General features: G+C 32.4%; 2 protein-coding genes across 5 annotated transcripts in view; one reads left to right on the forward strand and one right to left on the reverse strand.

The window, feature by feature from the left end:
• Positions 1-1,114: 1,114 nt before the first annotated feature.
• On the reverse strand, positions 1,115-1,875 carry LOC145724032 (uncharacterized). Its single transcript, XM_081972100.1, has 2 exons — positions 1,683-1,875; positions 1,115-1,458 (listed from the first exon to the last, which is right to left on the reverse strand). The coding sequence occupies exons 1-2, from the start codon at positions 1,873-1,875 to the stop codon at positions 1,115-1,117; spliced, it is 537 nt and encodes a 178-aa protein (XP_081828226.1).
• Positions 1,876-7,251: 5,376 nt separating this feature from the next.
• LOC145725369 (uncharacterized) overlaps positions 7,252-27,317 on the forward strand; it is a 45,064-nt gene continuing 24,998 nt past the window's right edge. For 2 of the 4 annotated variants that reach the window (XM_081974107.1, XM_081974110.1), the window contains exons 1-3: positions 12,836-13,052; positions 16,819-17,239; positions 23,137-23,160. In XM_081974107.1, the coding sequence (XP_081830233.1) occupies positions 16,872-17,239; positions 23,137-23,160 (392 nt within the window). In that variant the 5' untranslated portion in view covers positions 12,836-13,052; positions 16,819-16,871. Of the gene's footprint in view, positions 7,375-12,835; positions 13,053-16,818; positions 17,240-23,136; positions 23,161-27,317 lie in introns of those variants that run through there. The other 2 variants (XM_081974108.1, XM_081974109.1) reach the window with 2 other exon arrangements.

Genomic DNA, 27,317 nt, shown 5'->3' on the forward strand with positions numbered 1-27,317 from the left:
TTATGGTTAATTTTATCGGTATAGGTGCAAAAAATAGGAACAACAATAGGGAATTATTAGCAGTTGGTTTGTTCTTACTTAAAAGGTTTAATTGCCAAAGATTTCTTAAGAGTTTCTGGAAGTTTCGGTTAATTCTACTTTCTTATACTTTGCAGATCTTTTTTATTGGGTTATGCTGAGTGTGCAGGGTGTAGAATCCAGGATTTAACATTCAACTTGTGTGCAAAATGCACGCAGTATACAAGTATAGAGAATCCTGTTGTAAGTGTCCACTTAAAATGCTATTTTACTCAACATGGATTTGGAATTTTTCAAAACGAACCGAATTTTGTCCTTAAATTTTTAGAATAAGTCACAACCGGAAAATTCAACTCATAAACCTAAAAAATGTACTTAAAATGATTTAGAACTGTAGTACTTATGAGCAGGTTATTTTTTACTTTCATAGCTTCACAGAGTAGTATTTAACACTTTGCAGCATTTTGACATAAAAAGAAAACAGCTTCCCGTCACATCTGTTAAAAATTCAGCTTCTGGAGTTTTAAAAACATTTAGTGTCAAAATTAACAGATTGTACTAGTTTTAAAAAAGTGTTGTCTTTTTATAGCTTCATGGAGAATATTTTCATAGTTTTCAACTTGAAATATGCTCAAAACCAACAGATTCACGTCCAATTTGTACTCATAGACCCATCAACAGGCATTTCATATGATTCACAACTGTATTAATATTAACTATAATAATGCTTTTAAGCAGGTTTTGTAGTTTTATAGCTTTGAGGAGTAGTATTTGACAGTTACCATTATGTTGATAAATTTAAATATGTCGTGCTACCTGTCAAAACTTAACTTATAAACCTAAAAAGTACATTTAACCGAGTTTAACACTAATTTAAAGGCTTTCCAAGCGATTTAATCTTTTATGGATCTAATTTTGCCAGTTGACACGTTTGTAAATTAGCTCCGAAACATACATTTGTATGTCAGTACTGTCAAAATTTTATTTATAGACTATCCAAATGTGGTTCAAATTCTCCAGAGGTGGATAATTTCCCCCAGACCTGACAACACTGTAAGAATTGTATAGAATAATGTCCCAGACATGTTCAATCGGATTAATGTCTGGAAAACAGGCCGGCCACGCCATTGTTCTTATTCCGACGACATTCAAAAAGTCGGAGACATTGTCGCAGCATTAGTAACAAGGTTTCTCCGTTATGGGGAGCGAATGGTACGACATCCTCTTGCAGAACATCGCGAATGTATCCATCTGCATTTAAAGCTCCATTAACAACCACCAACTCTGTTCGTGCCCCTAAGCATATTCCACCCCAGACCATCACTGAGCCTCCACCATAGGAGACAGTGGGAGTAAAATTAAATTGTTCATCTTGTTCTCCTCGGTGGCGATATAACCTTTCCCTGCCGTCGATGGAATTAACACAAAATCGACTCTCATCTGTGAACAAAACATTGGCCCACTGATCATTTTCCTAATTTTCGTGCACCCTAGCAAAGCCTAGTCTGGCCACACGATGACGTCGCTGGAGTAATGGAGCTTTCTTGGTTCTATAGGCCTTCAAACCAACTTCCTTATGCCTTCTGCTAATGGTACGAGCACTTGTTCTTCTTCCACGTACTCCTTCCAATTCGCTTCTTAGTTGCGGTACTATTTACGCCTACTCAATAATGTTTGCGATCGTTTTCTTCCTTGACCTCGTCTCCTCACATACTCTCCCGTTTGTCTCCAACGTCTTACATTACGATATATTGTAGATTTTGATTTTCCTAACATGTCAGCAACATCGCTGTAACTTGTACCCATTTCAATCAACGCTAGAGCCTTTGCCACATCAGTAGAAGCTATATCACCCATGTTGAATTTTTAAGAATCAAAATAATGAATGTTCTTGACTTTCGCTTTACAAGAACCAATGACGTATAGCAAAATTAACTAGGAAACCGTGGCAATAGATTAAGTACCTCTAAAACAGGTGTGGAAAAATAAGATCAATATCCACATTTTCTTCGAAACCCTGTATTTTCTTTAATAATTGAGATATCAGAGGGAATAAAAAAGGGAAATGGTCAGAAAATAACGGGCTACAATTTGATGTTAAAAACTGTTTTCAATTCTCAGTTGTTCTCTCCACAGGATGTCTCAAAGAGCACAGAAAATTACTTACTTCCTTTTCGTCCCTGTATATGACATAAAGACAAACCATTTAAAAATCGTAATAAGACAGATGTATCATGAAGAATCAAGCTGCAATTTATAAAAAAGATGATCAAAATCGAGCGAAAGATTGAAGAGGAGTTGACGTTAAACTCTTTTAAGAATTAATAGAAAATTAATTTGACATTTAGGCAATTAATTGCAAACTAAACATTACGTTAACAAATTTCTAGAATACTTCTAGTTTATTGTTACTCGATTAATCAACAAGTGACGTTTTTGCGTGATTAACATGAATCAGAAAAAAGTCACAATTTTACTTAAAATTATTCGAAATGTATGAAATTTCGTGTAGCAATTTAAATATCGTCTGCGTGGATCGAACGAAAGTTCTTTGCCGGTCGACATACAGCTTGGCGGCCATATTTAAATGTATGTGAATTATATAAGGTGTCTAGACTACTGGAATTTATAAATATGAATTGGCTACTACGCTGGCCAGACAGACCTTACGTCGAGCCGATTACGGCTCAATTTTTTCTTTTCCATTTTCCCGTACTTAACCTACGGGTTTTTTCCTTTTGACCGACCGCCAACTTATAATGATTTGCGGTTCTAACCGCAGACGAATAACGGAATAAGCTCTAGGTATCCTAAAAAATACTACTTTTTTTTTAAACTGCAACATGTATTTTGATTTGAGTCTTATGATGAACCAACAACTTAATCCACAAATTATTGAATTATTGTGAAAAGAAGCGGGTATTAAAAAACTGGTAAACTAGGTAAGAACATTGTTCTTTGCTTTCATTCATAGCGGCATTCATTTGCAAAATAGGTCATTGCCCAAATCCGAATGGCAAATACACTCTTCTGGTATTTCAAGTTATTCAAAACCTGTTAGTTGATGAGATTCGTTTTATTGCTCTTGGACAGTCAAAAATTCTATAACTAGATTTCTAAAGTGTTATTAAATTTTCTTTTCTATTTCTGAGATATAAAACAATTGATTTTCGAAAAGTTTTCTGTTGAATCCTGAATCTAAATATTTGGAAAAGTAACTGAAAACTAAAAATATACCCCAGGGTGGTAAAAAAATAAAATAAAAAATCCGACGTTTCGATTTTTTGAAATCATTACCATTTTCTTTTTCAAATACTTTTGTACTAAAATTTAATAATACACATGACAAGTCATCATTTAAAATCAATTGTTCATACTTAAAACGTGATTTTTTATTTTTTGATTTATTTGGAATTGAAAAAGCATTTAAAAAGCTCATCAACATTTAGCTCTAGCTTAGTAGCCACTGATAAACCAAAAAAATTTCTTATTCTTTTAATCACTCTCGTTAATTAGAATTTTTCATTTTGAAATACACGTCTTACCCCCATTTGCAGCATGTTAATACATACACCAAGCTTAAGGTTCTTTTTATCATCTTGTTTGTTCAATTTACAATTTATCGTTAAATTTTTATAAACCTTCAAGGCGGAATAGAGAAACGGCTGCTAATTATTATTTTAAAGAATATTACACTCAATGACATACGCGACACTTAATGGTTCTGGAAATTTTTTGGCTGAATACAAATTCGTATCAACTGAAAGCAATAAAGTTGATATAGCCTAATTTTTCCAGATCTATCAAGTGGAATTTGTTATTTACCTAACAAGTGCGGAAAGTGATACTTTTCCGCACGAGACGGAGAGAGAAAGCGGAGTTTGGGCAAGCAGTTAAAGGGCGGGAAAGACGCTTTCCGCATGTGTTAGGTACAAAATTATTTCTACGAGTATCAATTTTCATTCAATTGAAGGAAAGTGTATAGTAAAATTACAAAAATGAAAGCCTCTGTTTGCGAAGATAATTAAAATGTATTCTTAATTGAGAAATCAAATTAACAGTTATGGTGTTTTTTTTTTTGATTCAAATGTTCTAGAAAATGAGTGCGAAAAAGTAACTTTTCCACACTAGTGCGGTAAAGTTTTTTTTTCTAGAGCCTCAGTAGTTGTTTAGTTTTCAGAACATTATTGGGAACACAACTAGCGAAAGCGGTAACAGATCTAATCAAAGAAATATGGAGAACCGAAAACATGCTGATTGAAGAAATGCTGGGAATATGACATTGATGTGTATCAACCTACGTGGACTTCAGACAGGCATACGACAGCATAGACAGAGGCCGCATTCGTTTTCACGTTCCATGGAGCGAGCAGAGCTTTTTTGACGTCACAATGACGTAATTTGACAATTGGTCAAATTATGGTTTTGCCAAATTACATCTAACTACTAACAATGGAGAACTCTGAAAGCCGGGTGAAGATACAAGGAAACCTAACCGACCCATTTAAAATAAACCAAGGCCTCAAGCAGGGAGATGGACTCGCCCCAATGCTCCTTAATCTAACATTAGAATACGCTGTAAGGAAAACCACGGTAGACACCAACGCGTCGCTGCTACACAAATCCACCCAACTAGCAGGATATGCAGATGACATAAACATACTTGGAAGAAACCTAACATCAATGAAAGGAACCTACATACAACCAGAAGGCGCGGCTGAAAAAGTGGGCCTAAAAGTGAATAAAGATAAGACCAAAGTATTAATACAGACACGAAGCAATAGGAGGAGAGGCCAGAACATGACAATAGGCGACCAAAACTTTGAGGTGGTCAATGACTTTACCTATACTTAGGCTGTAACATATCCAGCAAACGAGATGAGATGAAAGAGATCCAATGAAGAATCAGTAATGCCAATAAAGTATACTACCACATTTCGGCCATAATCAGATCAGGAAATGTCCACAGGAAAACGAAACTGAAACTTTATAAAACAATAATACGCCCAGTGTTATGCTATGGAAGCGAAACCTGGACCTGGAAACAATGGTGAACGCATTCGAAAGAAAGATCTCACGCAAAATATATGGACCGGTCCAAGAAAACGAACAGTGGAGAATAAGATACAACTACGAGATCTACCAGCTCTTCGCAGAAGCAGACCTGGCAACAACAATAAGATTACAAAGACTTAAAATGGGCCGGCCATTTGCAGAGGATGGAAGAGTCAAGAGTAGTCAAGAGGATTTTCAACCAAAAATTGGAAGGTAAAAGACCGGTTGGAAGACCAGGGGCGTGATGGGCAGTCAAAATCCAGGGGGACGCTCGATCTATGCTCGGAACTCCAAACTGGAGAAAGGCGGCGGAGGACAATTTGGGCTGTAGCGTCATTGGCTGGATGGAATGAGAACACTCATATACATAAGCTTCCATCAAACCAAACAACCATCTCCACCTTACTACCCCTGATCTACACGCCACTCAGACCATTCAACGTAGGGGGCTGCCCTATTAATCAGCAAAAAATTTGGAGGGTGATAGTAGTGCCAGATGGCGACTGGAAGGGCCCTGCTGTCTCATATTGTGGACACTTTAAGAATTGGACAACCAGAAGACAAAATTTAAATACTTCAGCCTGGAAGTCAGCAAAGACACTCACCCTAAGTCATTCATTTTTTCTAGATCTGTTAGTAAACCAACTGGATTCTTCTTTGATAATTATTGTTGCTTTATGTTCTCCAATCTTTGCGATTGAACGGGTTGAAGCATTGTGAAGCATGCCAGAATGTTATCTGTCAGTTTGAAAATTTCAACAATGATTATATCTTTTTTTGGCTCATCAAGATATAACAATTTTGCAGTTGATGTATTTCAGTACAAATTGATTGAAATTCTCTTATCAAATAAAACAAAATAATTTTTATTTTTGTTGTTCTAATGGCATAAAAAAATGGTTAACGTTTTCCACTATGATCACATTATTATCAGATTTTACCAATTTTTTTATTATTTTGTGCGGCTTAGCGAGAATATGTATATCGGTATGTAAGAGACAGGGTGTGTAATGTTTGTCATCATAAAATGTCACACAATTCATCTAATATACCAATTTTCATATATGTTCAGATAAGAAACATTGGAAATTGTCTAAAAAAGTAAATTTCACGTGTAAACAATTTTCAGAGCAAGTTTTATTCCAGTTTCAGCAATTATTGTGTCACGCACAGACCTGAATCAACCTTAGGATAAACTCAAAATCCAAAATTGTTATTTTCATAAAAAAACTTTTCTAAAAGTCCATCTTGAATACCTTAACAGCTGTATGAATAAGTTTTTATCGATATTTTCTCTTAGAACACACTTGAGAATCTTCAGATAGTTTAAAAAAAACCGAGTCGGGATTAACGCCCTTTATATACAGTGAGTAACATTTTGCATGAACATCAACATGCCCAAGTCAAGCTGTAAATTGAATGCATTATAACCGCCCTCTTAAAATACATAAAAGATGCCAACAGGTTTAAATTTCAAATTGTCTCTTGGTTTTTGACAGTTTGATGACCCTTGAACACTGCCGAATTCGCATTGAACCTTCCATGTGATTAAGAAATATCCGGTTGGGCTGCATAATATCTCTTCTGCAGTTTTTTTGCACAACTGTTATTTTTTTGGTTCAGTAAATACCAGCATAAAGACCTAATTTTAGCATTTTTGAAAAAAAAACTCATTTAGCGTAACCAAATAGTTTTTCAGTATGTTTTATCGCTGTGTTTGAATTTATTAAAAATTAAAAAAAAAAAATTCTGTACAAACAAAACCACATACCTTATAAATTATTTCAGTCTGACAAATATACATTTTATTTTTCAGGCTGAGACGGGCAGACAGCGTTCGTCCGAAAAAATCTGAAATTTAAAACACATTCGAGCAAAACAAAATTTTTGGGCTAATTTGCGATGAAGAACGGAAAATTTGTACAGGGTTGAAATTGGAAAAGTTTAGTAACCTAGAGGGTCCCAAATTCTGAAAAGATCGTGTGATACGTTTAAATAATTTTAATAAAAACAATGATCAAAATTACTTTCAAGTTAACTTTAAAATAAACCAAACTGACAAACCAACATTGATATCCCTGTGAATTCATTGCAAATATGTTGCGAATTCGGACCTGTATCAATGTCGACCTATAAATTTTCATTTATTTCAATAAATTTGTTATAAATCCTAAAACTGGCAAACTATCAACGCGTATTCAGTGGGACAGTTTTATTTTTAAGTTTTTATCGCAGTGAAAAAGTATTGTTTTTACACTTTTAGTTTAAAGAAAAATCTCAGTGAAAACCTTACATTTAAAGGTAAGTTATGCAATCCATCATTGATGCATCCATCATTTTCATTAGCAAAAAGTCTGTCACTGTATCGTAAATATTTTTAAGTGTTTTGCTGATTTTCTTTTTCGTGTAGTTAGTTTGGTTCTGTAATTTGTGTTGCATTGCCTTTTCCGTTTCTCTTTTTACGTACTTTTTGAGGTATTTTACCTTTTTCACCATACTGATTATGGCTATCGTGTCAATCACTGTTGGTTCATATTTTTCATTAAAAATTGATGTTTTTCTTAGCCTTGGTAATGCCGTACAATTTGGCATGTGTAAGTAAACATCGTTGTTGTTTTATCTCTTAGGAGGTTAATTCTTCTCTCTTGATCAAGACACCAATTGCGTGAGTTTTGCTACTTTGCACCTGCTAATGTTTCTTCAAGTAAGCTTTTGCTTTTATGTATGCAGGACACACTCTTGCTCTCTTCCAGGCAGTAGGAAATAATCCAGACTGCAAACTAAGATTAAAGATTTTAGATAATGATCCCAAAAACTCAGAGATACATCCCCTGAATACAAACCCCGGTATCCCATCAGGGCCTTTCAAATTGTACTTAATTTTATTAGCAGTTAGGCACAGGCAAAAGCCTCAGACATATCACGACCATTCTTAAGTGGATGAGTATTCAGAAACATCATGCTAATTACTGCCCTTTTTCGAATTTATGAAATTCCAGAAAAGGTTTGGATTACCCTTGATATTGCTTTCACATGCACTAATATATTCAACATATGATGACTTAATCAGTGTTGCAACTTTATCTCTGATAGAATTAAATTTAAGTTAGTTCTTAGGTTTACCATATTTTTTAAACAAATTTTTGTAACAAAATTTATTTTTTAATTTTGATATAATTTCTCTACTATACCACTTAGGGAATCTATTTGAGAATATTATTCTTGGCACTGACTATAATTTTCCAGATAAGCTCATAAAATTGCTTAGTGTAAGAATTTACATCATTTTCGAAAGAATTAAAGATTGACCAATCTCGGTCCCTTAATTAAGTATACAACAGCAAATAGTCACCTTTAACAAAGTTATATTGCTCAACTTTATTGAGAGCACAGTCACCACCAACCTTGTTTAATGTCTAAAGTAGGATGATGAGCATCCTCTTTTACAATAGTGGATTCAGGTTTTTAGTTAATGTGCAGTCAACAGAGGAGAGCACCAAATCCAAATAGATGTTAGTAACACTTCTAATTGAGTTATATTGCTTCAACTGCATATAAGACATAAATTCGAAAGTGAGCTGCACAACGCTTAAATTATAATTATTGGTACAAAACTGAGGGATACTGAAATCACCTAACATGATGGTAATCTGAATAGAATTCGGTACAAATATCTCAATATAAGAGAAGCATTTCTTAAATATCTTCTTCGAATATCAGAAGAAGGGGGAATATATACACAGATTATCACCATGTTGCAAAGACTAGTCTGTCTGGCAATAACCGGCAATGAGGACGACACCGAGTCTCGCATTAAACGTTCTTCTGGGCCTTCCTGAGTTACCTCTGTGGATAAGCAGGGAGGCCGCTGTGGAGGATGCAAGGACATAAAAGTATAGCGGCCGTCATGCATCGGGATATTCCAATCCTGGGGGCAAAGGTGGTCGCACCTGACGTAAGACTTAGGTTCGAAAGGAAATTTAAGGTAGAAATCCCAACTAGGGAAAGTTGGGATAGTAGGTCAATGACTTCTCGATAAGGGGTGCAAAGTTGGTACACCGAGGGCTCAAAGTCTCCCAATACGCGATGGTCCGATGCGGGAGTGTACCGACAAGTCACCAACAAGGGGGCATATTCTCCGCGGGGGGGTTGACGACCATCTTTCAGGCGTAAAGACGAGAGGGAGTGATCGAGATCTACTCCGACAGTCAAGGCAGTTGGAGGGGCCAGGATGGGCAACAGACTAATTCAGGAATGCTGGTGTGCCCTGAACAAGTGTGTGGCAGAACAGAAGCAGGTAAATCTAGTGTGGATTTTGGCACATATTGGGTTTGCGGGAAACGAGCGGGCTGATGCACTGGCCCTGCTCGGGTCTTCTGAGAGTCCAATAATTGCCGAACCTCACATAGGATTAAGCAACAGACAGGTAGCAGGCACACTAAGTGACTGCGCGCTTGAAGATACCACAGAGACGTGGAGAAAGGCGGAAGGGTGCAGACAAGCCAAGGAATTGATTGGAATCCCAACCGACGCCAGGGAAAAATCCAAATGGTTGATGTCGAGGAGTCGCTAGGCCTTAAAAACACTGATTGCGGTTCTGACAGGCCACTGTGGCCTAAACCGACATTTGCATCTACTAGGAATTGGTGATAACCCTGTTTGTTCACAATGTGGAACGGCGGAGGAAACATCATATCACCTATTAGGAGTCTACCATCGCTGGTCGTCTATCAGGAGGCGCTTTCTTGGGGCCTCCATACTCTCCTGCAGGGAACTGTCTTCCTTGGAGTGGGGACAAGCCTTCGTCAGTAAGACGGGACGTCAGGTCAGGGGTGGTAAGGTGGCGAGAGTTAGAGGGGAAACGGGGAAAAGGGCCTTTGGGAAAAAGGGGAATTTGGATTTAAGTCGAATGAGAGAAGTCGCTTACAAACTGCAGTCAATCTACCCTTAACTGTTTGTACAGAAGATCGATCAAACCTATACACCGCAAATTCACCACTAACTAGCTCAGAAGTGTAGATATTTGAATTTAACCAAGTTTCAGTTACCAATATCAAAATACTATCAGATGTCAATACGTTTGTAAAAAAGGTTGAGGTTTTTGGTTCTCAGCCCACACACATTTTGATAACAAATATTCAAATATCTAATTTTATCATTTACTCCAATTCCACTAACTCCAAAAAGTAAACAACTTGTACAAACCTTGACAGTAATGACATCTTTAAGTAACCAGTTTTGTTTCTACAGAGCTTCAGCTTACTATATTTACACTAAAATGTACGCCACCATCCACCATGCAGAAAGTACATATTATTTTAATTAATTCTGTAACAGAAACGGTATATTATAATCGAGATAAATAATAGAATGACGTCGCACATCTTAAAAAAACCTTAGATGATCTAAAATCCTGAAAAAAATCTTCTAGACTAGTTGAAGATCATTTGGAAGCTTTTAAAGCGTTCTAAAAGCTTTTGGAAACTTCTAGACTGTTTTGGAAGACTTTCGACTGCTCGAGAAGCATTTTGGAGTTTCTGTAGTGTTTTTTTTGTAAGTCTAACCGTTTTCGAGATATTTTCCAAAAACTACTTTGATGCACTTTAGTTCAATACTTTAACACCCTGTAGCCTGGTTATTTTTGGGAGTTCAGGGTGGTTCAACCACTGAAGCAAATCGTCTTAAACTGCTCTTTTCAGTGGTGTAGAGCAAAAATTTGTATCTAAAAAAATTGTGTACAGGGTGAGCAAAAATAATGATCCACTAACAATTTTGTGCACACCCTGTATACAGCTAACTGTATTGAAGTTCAAACGTTACGTAGTTTGGTTTAGTGTTCCATTAGGAACAATTTTGCACTCTTGTGGTTTTTATGTAAATCTAACCGTTTTCGAATCATTTACTAAAAACCACTTTAATTCAGGCGGCGGTCCAGCATAGCAGGCCAGGAAAAACCTTCATTTTGACAAAATTTGTGTGCATTTTCCCAAAAAATCGCGAATAACTTGATTATTTGAAACGTACCGTATAGACACATTAAATGATCGTAAGTGGCTAATGATTAGAGCTAGCACGTGACGTTAAGCGGGCACCGCTAACTTACCCCGTTTGGCCGCTAGAGGGCGTCAGACTTGATTACTTTTCTTCAGCCATTTTTCTAAATATCTCGATTTATACGGTTGGAGTTAAAAAAAATTTTACCACGTTATGCTCCTCAAAGCCCCCTATATAAGAATATCTTTCATTAAATATAACATTTTACCATACAACGACCTTTAACTAGATTTTTGACATTTTTAAAGGGGGTTACCCTATACATTTTTGGTAAAATTTTTGAATTTTGAAAACTGCCTTAGTTAGTTTAGGTTAATGGTAGAAATGTGACGTAAAGTGTCATTTGTCAAAATATAATTTATTAAGGATGCAAGTCAGTGACTAAATGGTGGCAGTTACAGCAAAATGGGCACCAGATTCGTGTTCTCCATGCCATAATTAGTTAGAATTGACTTTTTAGACTACTTTAGGAGCATTTAGAAAGAGTTTACAGTTTAAAGAGCACTGAAGGTTATAAACTGTTCTTAAGGCATTTAAAACCTTGCAGACCAGTCTATAAACTTTAGGAAGCTGTTAAACTGCTCTAGAAGCATACGAAAGCTTTTAGACTGTATTAGAATTTTTTTGAGAGCTTCTATAGATAAGATTTGGAAGATTTTCGACTGTTCTAAAAGCTTTTGAAAGCTTCTAGACTATTTTGTAAGCTTTTGCAAGGCATTTTGAAGCTTCTATAGTGTTTTGGAATGTTTTTACACTTTTTAGACTACATCAGAGCATTTGGAAATTATTTGGTCAGTTTAAATTTGTAAATTGACACTTACCCATTTTGAAACAGATAATTGGTATGTTTTTATCTCTCAGAAGCTTTCAATATCTCAATATAGCTATTGCAATTGTAAATTAGCCTATTCAACTTAAAACCATACAAAAAATAGCAGCAAATAAGCACAAAAAACTAAGTTAAGGACAAAAAGAAGAAAGAAGCAAAAAAACATTAAAAAAATCTGTCAAATGACATGTTTTTGCGTAAAACGTTCACATTAGATGTCAAAGGTTGTTTGCTTTTATTATTTACAAAAAGCAAAATTTCTAGAAATCCGGACTCTAATAATATGTTATGTTGGTAATAATCAAAGCACTATTGTCAGGTTTATCGTATAGCTAAACACTCTCTGTCACTTTATTGCCCTCATTGTCGTTTTTCTGTCTTTTGACATTTATGGTTTTGGTATTTTTTTACCTATTTTTATTGCAAACAGACATTCATACAGTGTGTTCACACATTCAGCTATTATAACAATCTAATTTGTTCACTGAAGTAGCATTTTAAGCAGTGACGCCAGTTTAGATTACTTTGACTTTTTCTGTATATTTTATTGTTTTGCTTGTTATTTATGTTTTTGTTAATAACAAAACAAAAATTGAAACTAAAGTCAGGATTTTTTTTGGAACAAAAGAACTCAGAATGTCGAATCAAATTTCAGATTGATTTTTCAAATATAGTTCACCCTGTATATAAAGTCGAGACGCATTTCACACCTCGCCTTTCACGTTCGAGCGACATTTTTTCCGCCAATGGCGCGCTGTCGCCGAACTGTCTGGCGAGACGCGAGACAAGGACGACGCACGCATCGCGCTCTCCTTGTCGCTCACACGCGTCTAGTGTCTATTATTAAAAGGCGGCAAGACGCTTAGTTTTGAACTAGCCGCGGATCGTACGAAATCGGGATTCTGAAAACGCTGTGATTTTCATTTTAAAGTAAATTTCAGTATTTTGAAATTATTAAAGAACAAACTGAAATCGAAAATAAAAAAAATAATTTTATAAAAATGTGCAATATTTTTGAAAGATAATTGTTTTGGTTCAAAAACATTTTTTTTAAATTGTGATTTGTGTTGAAAGAGCAGTAGACCATACATTTAAGGTAATTATTTTTCAACATTTATACACTACTATTACTATCCAACGTAGAAAAAACTAAAAAATACACTTTTTAACACTGAATATGCCATATGTAAACCAACTTAAGCAACACACAAATCAAGTAATTTCTTATCCTTATTGAAATTATTCTTACTTATTAATTTAAATGAATACCATAAGCAATTTGTTTACAATAATATAAAACGAGAAAACTTTCAAAGCGCTTCTCTTTATTCATATCAGGAACTTTGTTTTTTTTTTCAAATTGACATTAAAACACTTAGAAGGTAGTGGTATTGCATTAAAAGTTTAATAAAATTAATAATAATAAGTACACACAGTAGTACAAAATTAAAAGCGAAAAAAACTACAGTAAAAATTTTTCAGGTTTTTGGATGTTATAACACATCCATATAAAGTTGAAATTTTATCAATAATTATATATTTGTTTTATTATATATATTATATATAGCTCCAATAAATTTAAAATTACAAATTTATTTGGTTTACAAAATGACTGTGATACCTAATAATGTTTCTTCCACATTCACCTATACAATAATTTGTTTATTAATAATGATACAGGGTGTTTCAGGTTTTAATACACAAACTTAACCGTATTCTACGTTTAAAATTAACTATACGGGGTGTCACAAATTCGTGTGTAAGTATGAGGATCTCGGAAACGGTACGAGATACAGAGTTGGTTAAATAAAGCCAAAGTTGCGTATATTCAACCTTTCACTGTTTTAACATTTATAAAATTCCGGTTATTTCCGGAGATATCCGAAAAAAAAACGAAATTTTAGACGTTGGTTTTTATTTTTTTGTTAATTTTTTTGATTAGATAACTGAAACTAAATGACACTTTACCATTGGTACTTTTCCTCCTCTACAACGTGGCAATATCAACATTTCGGTTTTTAGTTACCATCATCAATTTTCACGTTTCTTTTGTACGCCATATTGGATTTTTACATTTTTAAATAGAGTTTTTTTTCTGGTTACGATGGTGTATCATCAGTGATATGGTCAGTGATATGGTTCAATCTTGCAATTTTGCAGAAATACCAATGTTGATCAGATAATTCAAAGTAATTGACACTTTGCCATAGCAAACTTTTCCTTACAAACATGCCAATTTTTAATTACGACTCTATTATTTAACAGATTATTAAAGGGCTTTTTGTTCTTATTTTAATGATCTTCAACACTGTTTGTTTGAATTTTAGGTTGGAATTCGAAAATAGCTGTGATCATTTCTCAAATTATTGTAACATTATTAATCGACAACCATAAAATTACAAAATTGTCACTTTCACTCTGGTTTTCAGTTTTCAAATTTTTTAATAAATTCAAAGAGGGGTTTTTCTCATGGAAATTGATACTCTGGAATTTGTAATTTTCAGTTTGCCATGTTTGTTATTTACCCTGTTTTTCCATCTTAATTTTTGAAAAGTTTTTTTCAGGGATATTGTTGAAGGTTCTAGAGTTATCTAAGATCAATTTGTAATATTTAATTTTCCATATTTTCCAAAATTTACAAAACAAGTGTGTTTTTTCATCAAAAATGTTTTTTTTTTAATTCATCTAAGTTTGGTTTATAATTGTATAGTTGTCACTATTAGTCGATTATTAAAATTTATTTTTTTTTATTTTCAAAAATACCCGCTTGGTTATTTTCTATTAAAGCAAAAAAAACACCATTATTAACTAATAATTCAGAGAATTCTAACAGAACTAAAATAAAAAAAAACAATTGTTACACATTAGTTAAATTCCTGGTTAAATTAGGACAAATTGTATTTTCTGATTCTGATTTTTACTGGTGGCACTTTTCCTCCTACTTCAGTCTCTCTGGGGGTGTATTCTTGAAACAATGAGGGAGTTATCAAGAAAAAGGTATGAAGAATGTGACAGGAACTCGTCATGGCTAGCTTCTTCTGTCACATTCTATCAACACTTCTCTTGAGATTTCCGTTCCTCTCAATCTAATAAAGTAAAAAAATAAAAGCTAAAGGGCGACGTTTTAACTAAGTAGCATATCCGCTATTACAATTTGTACATTGACAAAGTCAAAATGTCATAAGGATTAATGATTCAATAAAAATGACTTCCAAATTTTAAAATTTTAAAAGCTTGGACAAGTCACGTGACAGTTTTTAGGTTAGGTTAAGTGATAACGTATAGGTTTTTCCAAATTTATAACACTTGATTTTACCTTGTGCTTAAAGCTTAAAATTGATTTTCTAATGTGGCTGTTTTTTCAAATTTTGACAAACTATCGTACAAAAATATATTTTGTACGGTTGTCTGAAACTACGGACATTTTGATGTTTAAACGATCCTTCTAGCTGTCATAGTAAGCAAGTTAGCACGTGTCAAATAATGACAACCTATCATTTAAAAGAAACATTTGAAAAATTAGTAGTTTACATTTTGACAGTGGTAAAATTGTAAGAACCACGTCACGTGATTTTGATAATTCAATTTTTGAGCTTGCAACACTGTAAAGGTCCATTGACGTCTGTCAAAAATTAGTCACGTAACCTTTAAAATGTGGTTTAAACTTTAAAAATTTGGTATTATAAATTATATTATATTATTTGGTATTATAATATATATATATTAGTAATAGTAATTTAGAGTTTGCAACACTGTAAAGTCTAATTGACACCTGTCAAAAACGTAAAGTCACGTGATTTTAAAAATGTAGTTTAATCGTTGAAAAATTGCTAAATATTTTAATTACCTATTTATTTTGCTTAATATTTTGTAACGAACATTTTCAATATCATGTAACTGAGACTTTACCATAATAATTACATGTGCCTATGCTGTTCTGTTCAATTTACAGTCCACGTAGTTATACAGGGTGTCCCTGAAAAGTCTTTACAACGCCCTGTAGCAGCTGGGGTCAAAATAAAGCCATTTAGCCATATTTACTTTTTCTAAGCAGAAATAACAGGCAAATACGCCTATATACTCAAAAGTGATTTACCGTTACCGAGAAAAAAATATAAAGGAATTAAACAAATTGCTTGAACCGTATGTGGCGCCCTCTATGATTAATGTAAAAATCGTTGGCAGATATGAATTCCCCATCTCAGAAAAACCCCTGATACCTAATTTCATAATTTTAAATGGTTTGGTATAAAAACTACTGTATTTTAACTGCCCTGTAGCTCTGAAATTATCAACTTTTGGATTAAGGCAAATAATGGCTAAATCGCTTAATTTTGACCCCAACTAACTGCGGCAGAACGTTGTAAAGACCTTTCAGGGACACCCTGTATTGATACACTATAGGTCTGTTCGCAGAGAGAATCTCCTACTAGTAATCAGAGAAATAGATACACCCATTGGCCAGAAGTCAGAAAACGTCATAGTCACGTGAGCATTCAACCAATGAAACTTGACATTTACTGTTTCTGAGTTGGAAACCAGTCAGGGATTCCCTCTGCGAACAGACCTAATATTTTCTACTGCAATGTATTCTTTAAAATATCGCAAAATTTCCTTGAAAGAGATACCTAATGAAAATACCACAAAACATTTTGAAATATACAGATGATGTCTCAAAATACTTTCAAATGCCTCATAAATACTTCAAAATGCTTCGTAATATTGTGTACACCAAAATACCTCGGAGATCTACCCCTCGCCTCGTTCGTATGTCATTCAAAATCTACAAAAGTCAATCTATACACAGTAACTTTTTGAAAAAGTTGGAAAACACCAATACACACTTATTTTTATTTTTTCAGATATCGAAAAACAATTTAAGTGCTGCAAATCATCTTTAAAACTCTCATACAAAATGTTGTTAAACAGTATAAGGACTATAAGCCACATATACACTCTCACCCTGTCTATTACCACCCTGCTAACACCTACCAGGGTGGAAGCTGCACCCAGTTTAAGTCGTAGTGCAGACCCAGAACGGAAATTCGATACGGCTTTAGATCACTTACTGAGCGCGTACTATGAAGAATATTTGGCTAAAGAATTGGGACGTTCCCAGCCAGTTAAAGGCAGTAAACAGACTAATGAAGATTCAAGCACCAACAATCCCGAGCAAAACGTGAACATCTACGACCAAATGCAAGGAGATCAACCAGTTAGTGAGGGGGCAATTTTTATGGCAAATCCGGATCCTGCTGAAAATATACGGAAAACCAGAGAAAAGTGAGTAAATTTTGATTAATATTTCTTTAATTCTAATATATATATACAGGGTGGTCCAGTTTTAAATGTCAATAATTCACCAATCCATAGGCAATTAAAAAATAAGTTGACATTCATTATGTCATTTTCCTGAAAAGTGCTTCCTAAGGAAAATACAGTCCTTCAAATTTCTGTTTAAAAAATCGTTTTTTTTGTCATAACTGTCAGACCGTTGGAGCAATATTGATCAAATTTGGAACAAGCACTTTATTACACGTTATTACGGTCAAAGACCCAAAACTAACCCAATCCAACTTAAAAATTGTCTTGGAAACGGAAAATTCACTAAAGAAGTTTAAAAAATATTATTGTAGCCAGTTTTCATAGTTTCCAGACAAACTAAAAGAATTTTGAAAATTGTATTAGAAAAGATAAAAATTTCAGAAGCTTAAAAATTGTGTTTGTAACCAGTTTTCATGCAAATCGAGAGACTTTAATACTAAAAATTGACTTGTAGACATAAAAACTACTTTTTCAAGAATTTGTTACAACAAATTCATACATTTAAACCTTAAAAATTGACTTGAACCCCAAAATGTGACTGAACTAATGAAAAGTGACATCAGAAGCTTAAAATTTGCATTTGAAGTAAGTTTTCATAATTTGAAGACAAATTTCAATATTTTAGTCTTGAAAATAGTCTTAGATGCAGGACATTAACATTATATTCATGAAAATTGTCTTGAAAACGAACTTTTCGTGCTTTTTACTTTGCTTTTCATTTTCTTCGAATTTTGGACTATTATTAGTGCTTCAAAACTGCTTTCAGCTTGGAAAATCAAGTTTCAAGACTATCTTCACCAAGTTATTGACATAGCAAACTTAAAAAACAATTTTTACATTCTTCATAGACTTAAAATAGCATTCCAAGCTTTGTCACTATTAAATCGACTTTTAGACACCTCAGTGCTAAAAAATTCGGGTGTTTCTTAATAAACTAGACTGTTTTTAGTTTTAGTGCCTCAAATCGAGTTTCAAGACTATCTTTAAAAAGTTTTTGACTTATCAGGCCTAAAAGCCAGTTTGTCTACTGACCATAGTCTTGAAAATGTTATTTCAAGCGTCTTCACTATTAAATTGACTTCTACACTCATAGGTGCAATAAATTGTAGCATCTCTAAGAAATTCAGACTGTTTTTAGTGCTTTTTAAGACTGAAAAATCGAGTTTAAGACTATTTCCAAAATTCAAGTTTCTTCGGTAATAAAAGTAAAAAATTTTGGTACCAAATGCTACAATAATAGTCTTGAGAACTAATTTTTAGAACTAAAATAGTCCGAAAATTTAATTTACTTCTAGACTTGTTGTCCAGTCCAGAAAATTGAGTTGTACACCAATTAAAGTCTTGAAAATATATTTTTGGACTCTCTTTAGTCCTAGTAAAGTCAGTTCTAGCATTAAAAGTCAACTTTTATTTTATTTTTAGTAGTAAAAAATGAGTTTCATGCACCCAGTTTAGACACTCAACCAGGATGGCAGTCTGAGAAAGCGAATCATAAGATCATTCCTAGTAGTAAAAAAGTTTTTAGACTATTCAGTACAAATTTGGACTTTTACAAGTCTTGGATGTTCAGTTTTAAAATATAAAACGATTTTTTAAATTGAAATTTGGAGGACTGTATCTTCCTTGGGAAACGTTTTTCAGAAAAATGACATAATGCAAGTCAACTTAATTTTTGATTAGCTATCAAATGGTGAATTATTGACACTTAAAACTGGACCACCCTGTATACACAATCTTTATTTTTTCCATACGAAACAAAAGGCTATCGACCACACGTGGTCTTTTTGCCTATGTTTACAGATTTTTAGTTATATAGTTATTTACAATCTTATTTCTAATCAATATTTACAAATTATAATTCTAATATTAGTTTATTAAACTTGATTTATTGTCACGATGTCAATGTGACTGTATAAAAGCTTCAAATAGCCCAATAATCCTTAATTTAGTTCTTTTGACGCAGGACAAACAATTCTTTCTTCTTTAATCAATTTAAATTATTCCTGAAATTATCACCTGTTTTGATAGTTTTTTCGGAATTTTCAGTTTTCATCTTGTACTAGCGTGCCAAATTTGGAAAGACGAGTCATTAAACTTTAAAATACCACAACAAAAATAGTCGATTTTTTTAACGCGCATTTTTTTTTAAATCTGCATAGCTTGCCAAAAGTTTTTTTCCCGAGAATGTAAACAGATTAAGGCAGAATCAGCGTCCAAAAAATTATGTAAAAAATTTGTTTGTTACGACTTTTTCTAATACAGAGTTGATTAAGTATGTATTTGGATTGGTAGAAATAGAAACTGTTTGTCACGTTAAACAAGAAATTTTTTAACAAATTTTCAATAAATACTCGACGTTATAAAAAGAAAAACTTAATCGAGTTTGATCTGCTAATAAGCCTGATTTATTGCTTTCTTGCTAATGTAAACAATTTAAAAGAAAAACAAAATCACACATTGGACGTTTTTCGGAAAACTAAAATTGGGTGATCACAGCATTTCTAAACTGTGTTTTCTTCAAAAATTGTTTACAAAAGAATACAAAAATGGTAACCAAATCGTTCATGCCGAAAAAGAGAGTTACAACTCAAAAAAAGCTATTTTTTAGGAGAGCAAATTGACATTTTTTACTTGATATTTGCGAATCTAATTAACTATTGTTTGCAATTTTTTGTAATAAAGTTATTGTTGTTTCAGATAATCTTTGTCAATATTTTGGATAAGTTAAAATCTATAACAAATTAAAGTTTTTGTGTCACTTTCTTCTACATTAATGAAATAATGATGTACTCAACTATTTTTTACAAAAAATCATTCTGTATGTTTATATGTTCATTACAAAAGTAAGTCATGTTTTACCCATATAAATATAAAATATAAATCTCTTTTTAAAATATTTTTACACATTTTATAAATAATAAAAAGATTAGTAAAACCATGTAATAGTATTAAATAACAATCAGTAATTAAAAAAATTGGTAAATTTGCATTTTGCTCTAGTATGCAGTAGAAGGATAAAATCAAGCGCTGTTAAGTCCAGGAATCTTGGTGTCCATTTTATGTGACGTTATAATTAATGGTAAAAATGTACGACTAATAATGACAGATTTGGCAATATTAATTATGTTATTTATTATATATTTTCTTAATATGAATAATGGAACTTCTCCCTGCAAAATTTAAAAGGACGAGTTTTATCTTAAATAATTAAATTGTTAAGTGTTAAAAAAGATGTTAAAGTCAAAGTTGTTCACATTAGCAAAAAGTCAAATCAAACCCTAAAATTTTGATACACTCTGTACAGTCTGACAAAGGATCAGTATCGATATTTTGAATTGAAAAATGACATAACACCTGAAAACTACCTAATAATAAAATTTCGAGTTTTAGATGATAATTATAAATTTGTCGCTAAACCGTATGGACAAAAATTAAATTTTAGCTCTGAAACCGCTTTTCCAGCTTCCAAATGACAAATCATAGCTTTTTAGCTGAAAGTTTTTTAAATCAATAGATTTATTGACCGGAAAACAGAGCAGTGCAAGTAAATAAGTATAATTTGACAGCTCATCAGTTCTTGTAACAGTTAGGAAGTTCGTTCAATCTTCAAAATGTAACTTGGAATTTTGGTATTCTTTTACTTAGATACAAAAACGTGAACAAAACAGGGTTACAGTTTGAACTACCTAAAAGACTGTAACTACTGTAAAACTAACTTGGAGTAAGAAAATGACTGTTTTAAGCACATTTTTGGAATCCTCATCAAATTTTCTATCTAATAACCTGAAAAACACTAGAAAATTTGGTAGTCAGTAGAAAAGCGGTGTCAAAGTTTGAACTGCCAAAAACACAATTTGAAAGGACAGTCAGAGACACAATAGCCTATAAAACCCACTAGTAAGAAAATAACTGTTTTAAGCACATTTTTGTAATCCTTATTAAATTTCCTACACAATAACCTGAAAAAATACTACAAAACTTGGTACAGTCAGGAAAAAAAGTTTGAACTGCCATAATCACAGTTTGAAAGAACCGTGAGGGACAAAATCGCTGCTAAATCCACGTGGAATGAGAAAATTACAGTTTTAAGCACGTTTTTGGAATCCTCATTAAATTTCCTATGCAATAACTTGAAAAAACACAAAAAAATTTGGTACAGTCAGTGTTTTTATGTGTGTAGTTTTAGACGACAGTCAGGTGCTAAATCGCTGGTCAAACCAACTTGGAGTTAATCTTTCAAAGTCAATAATATCTGAAATCACAACTTTTGTAATTAAATAATCCCAGCAGTCAAGCTAAAAATGTAGAATACATTTTTACTTCAATTTTACCATAAAATTTTTATGGTAAGACATTAGTCGGAAATACTTAATATTCCAAATAAATTTTAAACATTGTCAATCAGGGATTTTAAAAACTTTTAAAAAGTTAATTATTACCATATTTAAGTGCACTAAATGACTACTAATGCAAGGATTTGTTAATTTGCAATTTTTTTGTGAAATTTATTTCAGTATTAATCATTAAATAACTGAGATATGTAAAATTTTTGCCTTTGTAAAAGCAAATGGTCAAAAATTTGTAAGAAACTAAACTAGATTTCAAGTAACACCAATCTGTTTTTATTAAAAAAACTACGTTTACCTTGATTTTTACTGTACAACTCGAGAGCAACTAACTTTTGATATATTTTATAATTCAATCACACTGTAGCTCAAATTCCCCCCATAAAAGTATTGACATTGAAATCTACCAAATTCAGTTCTTTTCGATTTTCTTATAAAAACACGCACTTGACATTTTTTAACTGAAGTACTCTCGTAATAACCAAGGTATCCAGAAACTGGCAACAGTAGAATTTAGACCTAAATTTAGTTCAATCCGTCTCTATTTTTTACAAACAGTTAGGTGATATTTTAAAAATTCATAATAATACAGGGTCGTTAAAAGCGGATTTTAGAAGCTAATAATTAAAATATAACTGTCAAAATAATGCAAAAAGATAATATAGTTTAGAATGTTTTTCAAATTACAATTTAGTCAAATTATTTAATTCAAAAATTAGGTTGTCTGTTTTGTTATTAGCTTCAAATTGGTTTTTTACTTCAATTACTTAATTTGTTTAAGCCCTTTTCCCTTGTGACAAAGTTTATTCATTCGCCCCTAGTAGAATTATTGACACAGTTTTAAGTTGCTCGGAAAGTTTCCATTTACCGTCATTTGTCAAGTGTCAATTGTCCTTTTTACCTGTCAGTTCAGTCAATACTCGCTTTTTCCACTGGCAATACTAGTGTATTCGATTCTATCAAATGTCATTGAAACAATAGGTCAATACACCAGTTTTTCAATATGTTAAGGAGGGCAGCATTGCGTGTGGTGTCTGTAATGTGAATTGCCAGTTTGACACAACACCAAATGTCAATGTCAAATACGTCATGTAACTGCAACCAAAAATTGATAGTTCGAAATTTTTGGGTATCTTCCCGGAGAGATTCAGAAAATTCCTAGATTTGCCCAACTCTACTTTTTTTCTTAATCTGTCAACTCTATTAAATCTTCTATTTTTTTAAATTTCCAATTTCATCTGCTTGAGCATGCATTCAAAATTCAGACTTTTACAAAAATCCCTGTCCCATATTCGAATTTCCCAATAGTCAGTCACATTCAAAACTTGCCATATAATCAGAAAACAACAATGCGCTAGACATAATTATGTAGGAATTTCGGTAATTGCAATATAGCCGATTTTCTGCTTTTAGGTATTATTCCAAACGAGGTAAATAGGTTAGTAGAATTACCTACTTTAAAAAAAAATCACCAAAAGTAGTTTACTAACAATTTTTTTTCAATAACAGATCCAAACGGAGCGAGGAAGAAAGGTAAATAAATAGTTTGAAGTGTGATTTAACTATTTAGACTATAATAACTATTTGTTTTGGGTGGTGTGCACTAACTAAATTGATTTTTATTTTTAAAGCAATAAAATTGTTTACTGTAGAAGAAATGATTAATGAATTCAATTAATTTTACTTCCGTCGATAATGTACAGAATTGGGTTAAACAAACTAATAACTGTAACGAATTAATGAAAAATACTCAGTACAAACATTAGATTAGTACTTCAAATAATATATTATATGGATGTTGGCTAATGAACAGTCAAAATAACTAGCCGAAAGAGTAAATAAGTCTTGATAAGGAAAATCCAATCCATTTTTTGGATCCAGTGGCGTCCAAGTTTATTTTTTTTACACTACTACTTAACAAAGTGTATTTCAAGTTTGTGATGAAGGATTTAACATAATCCCAGAATTATACTATACTGGTGGCAAATTCAATTTTTTTATCTGATGATGTCTTTTTATTTGAAAAAATGGTTTTTTCAAATAAAAAGTCTTTTCTCTTCTTTCCTTTTTTATTAATCTACTCGTAGTACAATACAATATTAGCCATATTACTCTTTTTGTCTTTTTTTAATCTAGTGACGTTTCCTTCTCTTTTTTCTTCTTTCTCTCCTTTTAATTTTTCTTTTTTTCAATATAGCAAGTTACAATTTTTGGCACTTCTTCTTTTCATCCGACTCTTCTTCTTTTAATCTAGTGCCGTGTTTTTTTTCTTTCTTTCTACTCTGCTTTCAATCTTATTTATTTTACCGTAGTAGACTCCTCTAGTTTCTTTTCTCCTTGCAATTCTTCGTCTTTGTTCTGACAAAATACAATTTTAGGGGCAAAAATTGTCTCCTCTAATTTTTGCAATTTTTCACTTCTTTTCTTCTCTTTTTCCAATCCTTCTTTTAAACTTGTCGTTTTTTTTTCTCGTCCTTTCATATTTATTTTTTCAATCTAGTAACGTTTCTTTCTTCCTCGCTTCTCTCCTTTCAATCTGGTCTTGGTCTCTTCTTATTTTTTCAATCGACTCTTCTTTTAATTTTCGTGTCGTTTTTCTCTCCCTGTCTACTCTCTTTTCAATCTTTTTTTTACTGCTTTAGAATACATTTTATGACAACTTTTCTTTTCTTCTTGCAATCCTTCTTCATATGTTCTGGTAAATTATAATTTTAGGGGCAAAAATTATCCCCTCTAATTATAGCGCCTTTCTCTCTTCTTTTTTTAATCTAGTAAATTACGTTCGTTAATTATTGTTCTTTTAATTCCTCTTACTTACTTTTTTATACTGGTAAAATAAAATTTTAGGGGCGAAAGTTATCTCTTCTTATTTCAGCGCTTTTTCTTCTTCTTTTCTTTTCTCCTTTCAATTCTACTTTTGACCTGATCGCTTTCCATTCTCATTTTTTCATACGTTTTGTCCTTCTTTCTATGTTTCCTTCAATTTTTTCGGAAAAAAATACAATTGAATTCAACTCTTCATCTTTTACTCTGGTCCCCTTTTTTTCGTCTTTTAATTCCTCTTTTTTTAAATAGAAACATTTCCTTCTTCTGTTAGATTTAAAAAAAATACAATTTTAATGTTTTTTATTTTTAAAAATGGCGATCCACTAGGTTGCATTTTGTTTACTTTCTTAAACAAAAAACTGAAAATAAATTGAATATCACCTCAGAAGGACATTAGTTAACTCTGCCTGAAGTCAGGTGTGTTCTAAAATTTAAAATTTAATATAAGATTACAAAATTCCTTTACGATACCTCAAATTTAATGATTTTTTTTAAGTTTGAATTTAACCTTGTAAGTACACTAGACAACTGTGCCAAAAGTTTCAAATGTAAGAGCGTAATTGTGACAAAAGTACCAAAATTTCTTATCTACAATTTGGTTTAGCTGCGTTTTTTAAAAATTGCATTTTTCTTCAATATACTTTATTTCTTCACCATTTGAAAAAAGATGGCTGTTAACTCGCCAATTTCTTCACTGTTTTAATATAGTGCAACTTAAAAATTCAAACAAAACACTTTTCGTCTTTTGCCCTCTCTCCAATCAATTTTTTGTTAATATATATTTTTTAAAAATTTATACCGACTGTTACAATATGGCTTATATAACGAAACCTTTTCGGGAACTAAAAATAAAAAGATTTTAAAAACTGCAACTGTAAAAATAGCGTTTTCTGCATTTTTTAATCATAATTATCATTCATACTCCAATCGGAAGAACATAGGAAATACTACAAAATGGCGCATAAAAAGATTCAAAAAGTGCTTAAAATACTTTTTTTTTTGTTTTATCTCTATCATATTATTATCATATGACACTTGTTATGAATCAACATGCTTTTGTTTGAAAATTGAAAACAGCATTTTTTTATTTGTAAATGACCGTAGCGTCCTTATTTCAATCATCCATTATTTGAAAGAGTATGAAAAACACTACAAAATGGCTGAAAACTCCCTCTTTACCTATTCCAGTTTTTGAGATATTATAATTCAAGGTGCTTTAACAGTTTTACACTTCCCGGCAAAAAGTTTCCTTTTGTGCGCTTATACCGAATAATATGTTTTTTTTTAAGTAAAACTAAACTTTTCGCTGAGTAAAGAAATTGTTAAAAACTTCAAAAAACCTTTTTAAAAATACAGTATTTTTTTTTAATTACCATAGCGTTTTTATTTGAGTAGATTAAAACATTAATTTGAATCTATTTTGCATCTTCCACCATCATTGGAAAAAGGATACAAAATATTTCAAAATGGCGATGAACTCACTAATCTGGTTTCTTAGGTTTTTGAGATATTGAAATTTAAAAAGCACTTAAAAAATCTTTATGTCGAATTTTCAGTTTTTGAATGACCGTAACGTCTTTATTTTAACTCCAATCTACTTTATACCTCTATCATTGAAAAGAGTATAAACAATACTACAGAATGAAGGTAAATTCGTCTCCCAGCTTCTTACGTTTTTAAGATATTGCAATTCAAAAATTATTTAAAAAATGTTTACATGTATGTTCTAATCTAACAAGTTTTTTAAACTAAGAGGGATAATTCTGATTGGGACATAACCTTATAGGAACACTGCTGCCTTATAGGAACTGCGCCGAATATCATGGCCTTAAATATGTAATTTTGATAAATGTTGACTAATTGCTTTTTAGACTATAATTCAAATATAAAACTGTAATTTTGATCAAAGTTTCAAAATATCTTCTTTAGAATTCCTAAACTATTTAGGTAGCTGGTTCTCTACGTTTAATAATCATGAATTTTTTCAAATTTGTAAAGCAAAATTCTGAACCTAACATTGGAAGGACCCTAATAAACTCCGCCTAATATTCTGGTCCTTAATGTATGTTCTACTGTAATTTTGATAAAAACTTGATGTGATTTAAGTAGTGCGCCACTGTTTGGATAAAGCGTTTGATTCTTGACCCGCCCAAGCTCTTGAAAATAACAAGTTTTAGATATGGACATTCAAAAAAATTTGGCAAAATATTTTATTTCCAATTGCTGCAAAAACATAAATTTTGCACAATCTAATTGATTGACTCTATAATCATTATTATGCAACAAATGTTGACTTCCCATTGAAATGGCTTAGATTTAACATCATCATCATGTTTGGCAGGTGTGCCTTGATACGTGGAAAGTCTATGGGAAAAAGTGGACACACCTACCACAAGGCTACACACACTGTCTGCATTCACTACTAAGTGTTTGTGTAGTACAATATACATATTAATTTCATTGAAAAGTCATTTTGCGGCATTGTTTGATCTGGTCGCAGGTGCACAAATACCGAAGTAATAATCACATGTTAATAATCAATTAAATCGTAGCAGGTATAATAAAATTATGTATATGATATAATTTTACATAAATTGCCAGCTCACACAACACCTGGTCGTGGTAAAAAAAAACATTTCTTTGCCAACATTTCATCATTCAAAATGTCGGAAAAAAGTACATTAAATTGCATTTTTAAGACACTTTCTTAATTATTTAAATTTTTTTTTAATGTCTTGTTTGAGTAGTTTTAAAACCGGCTTGTCAATTCAACGTAGTTTTCACATTTGTGTACTCTAATGAATTCCAGCCCATTATCTATTCGGCAATAACTCTAGGTCTAGACGAAAACTATTTTAATGGAA

Source organism: Ips typographus, linkage group LG2 (assembly GCF_016097725.1).
Source record: "Ips typographus isolate SLU linkage group LG2, UJ_Ityp_2.0, whole genome shotgun sequence".
NCBI lineage: Eukaryota > Metazoa > Arthropoda > Insecta > Coleoptera > Curculionidae > Ips > Ips typographus.

Bases quoted from the DNA above. Each gene is read 5' to 3' on its own strand.
- LOC145724032 (XM_081972100.1), bottom strand. From the start codon at position 1,875: ATGGGTGATATAGCTTCTACTGATGTGGCAAAGGCTCTAGCGTTGATT. The intron at 1,459-1,682 runs GTAGGCGTAAAT...TTTTGTTCACAG, and splicing joins ACGATCGCAAACATTATTGA to ATGAGAGTCGATTTTGTGTT.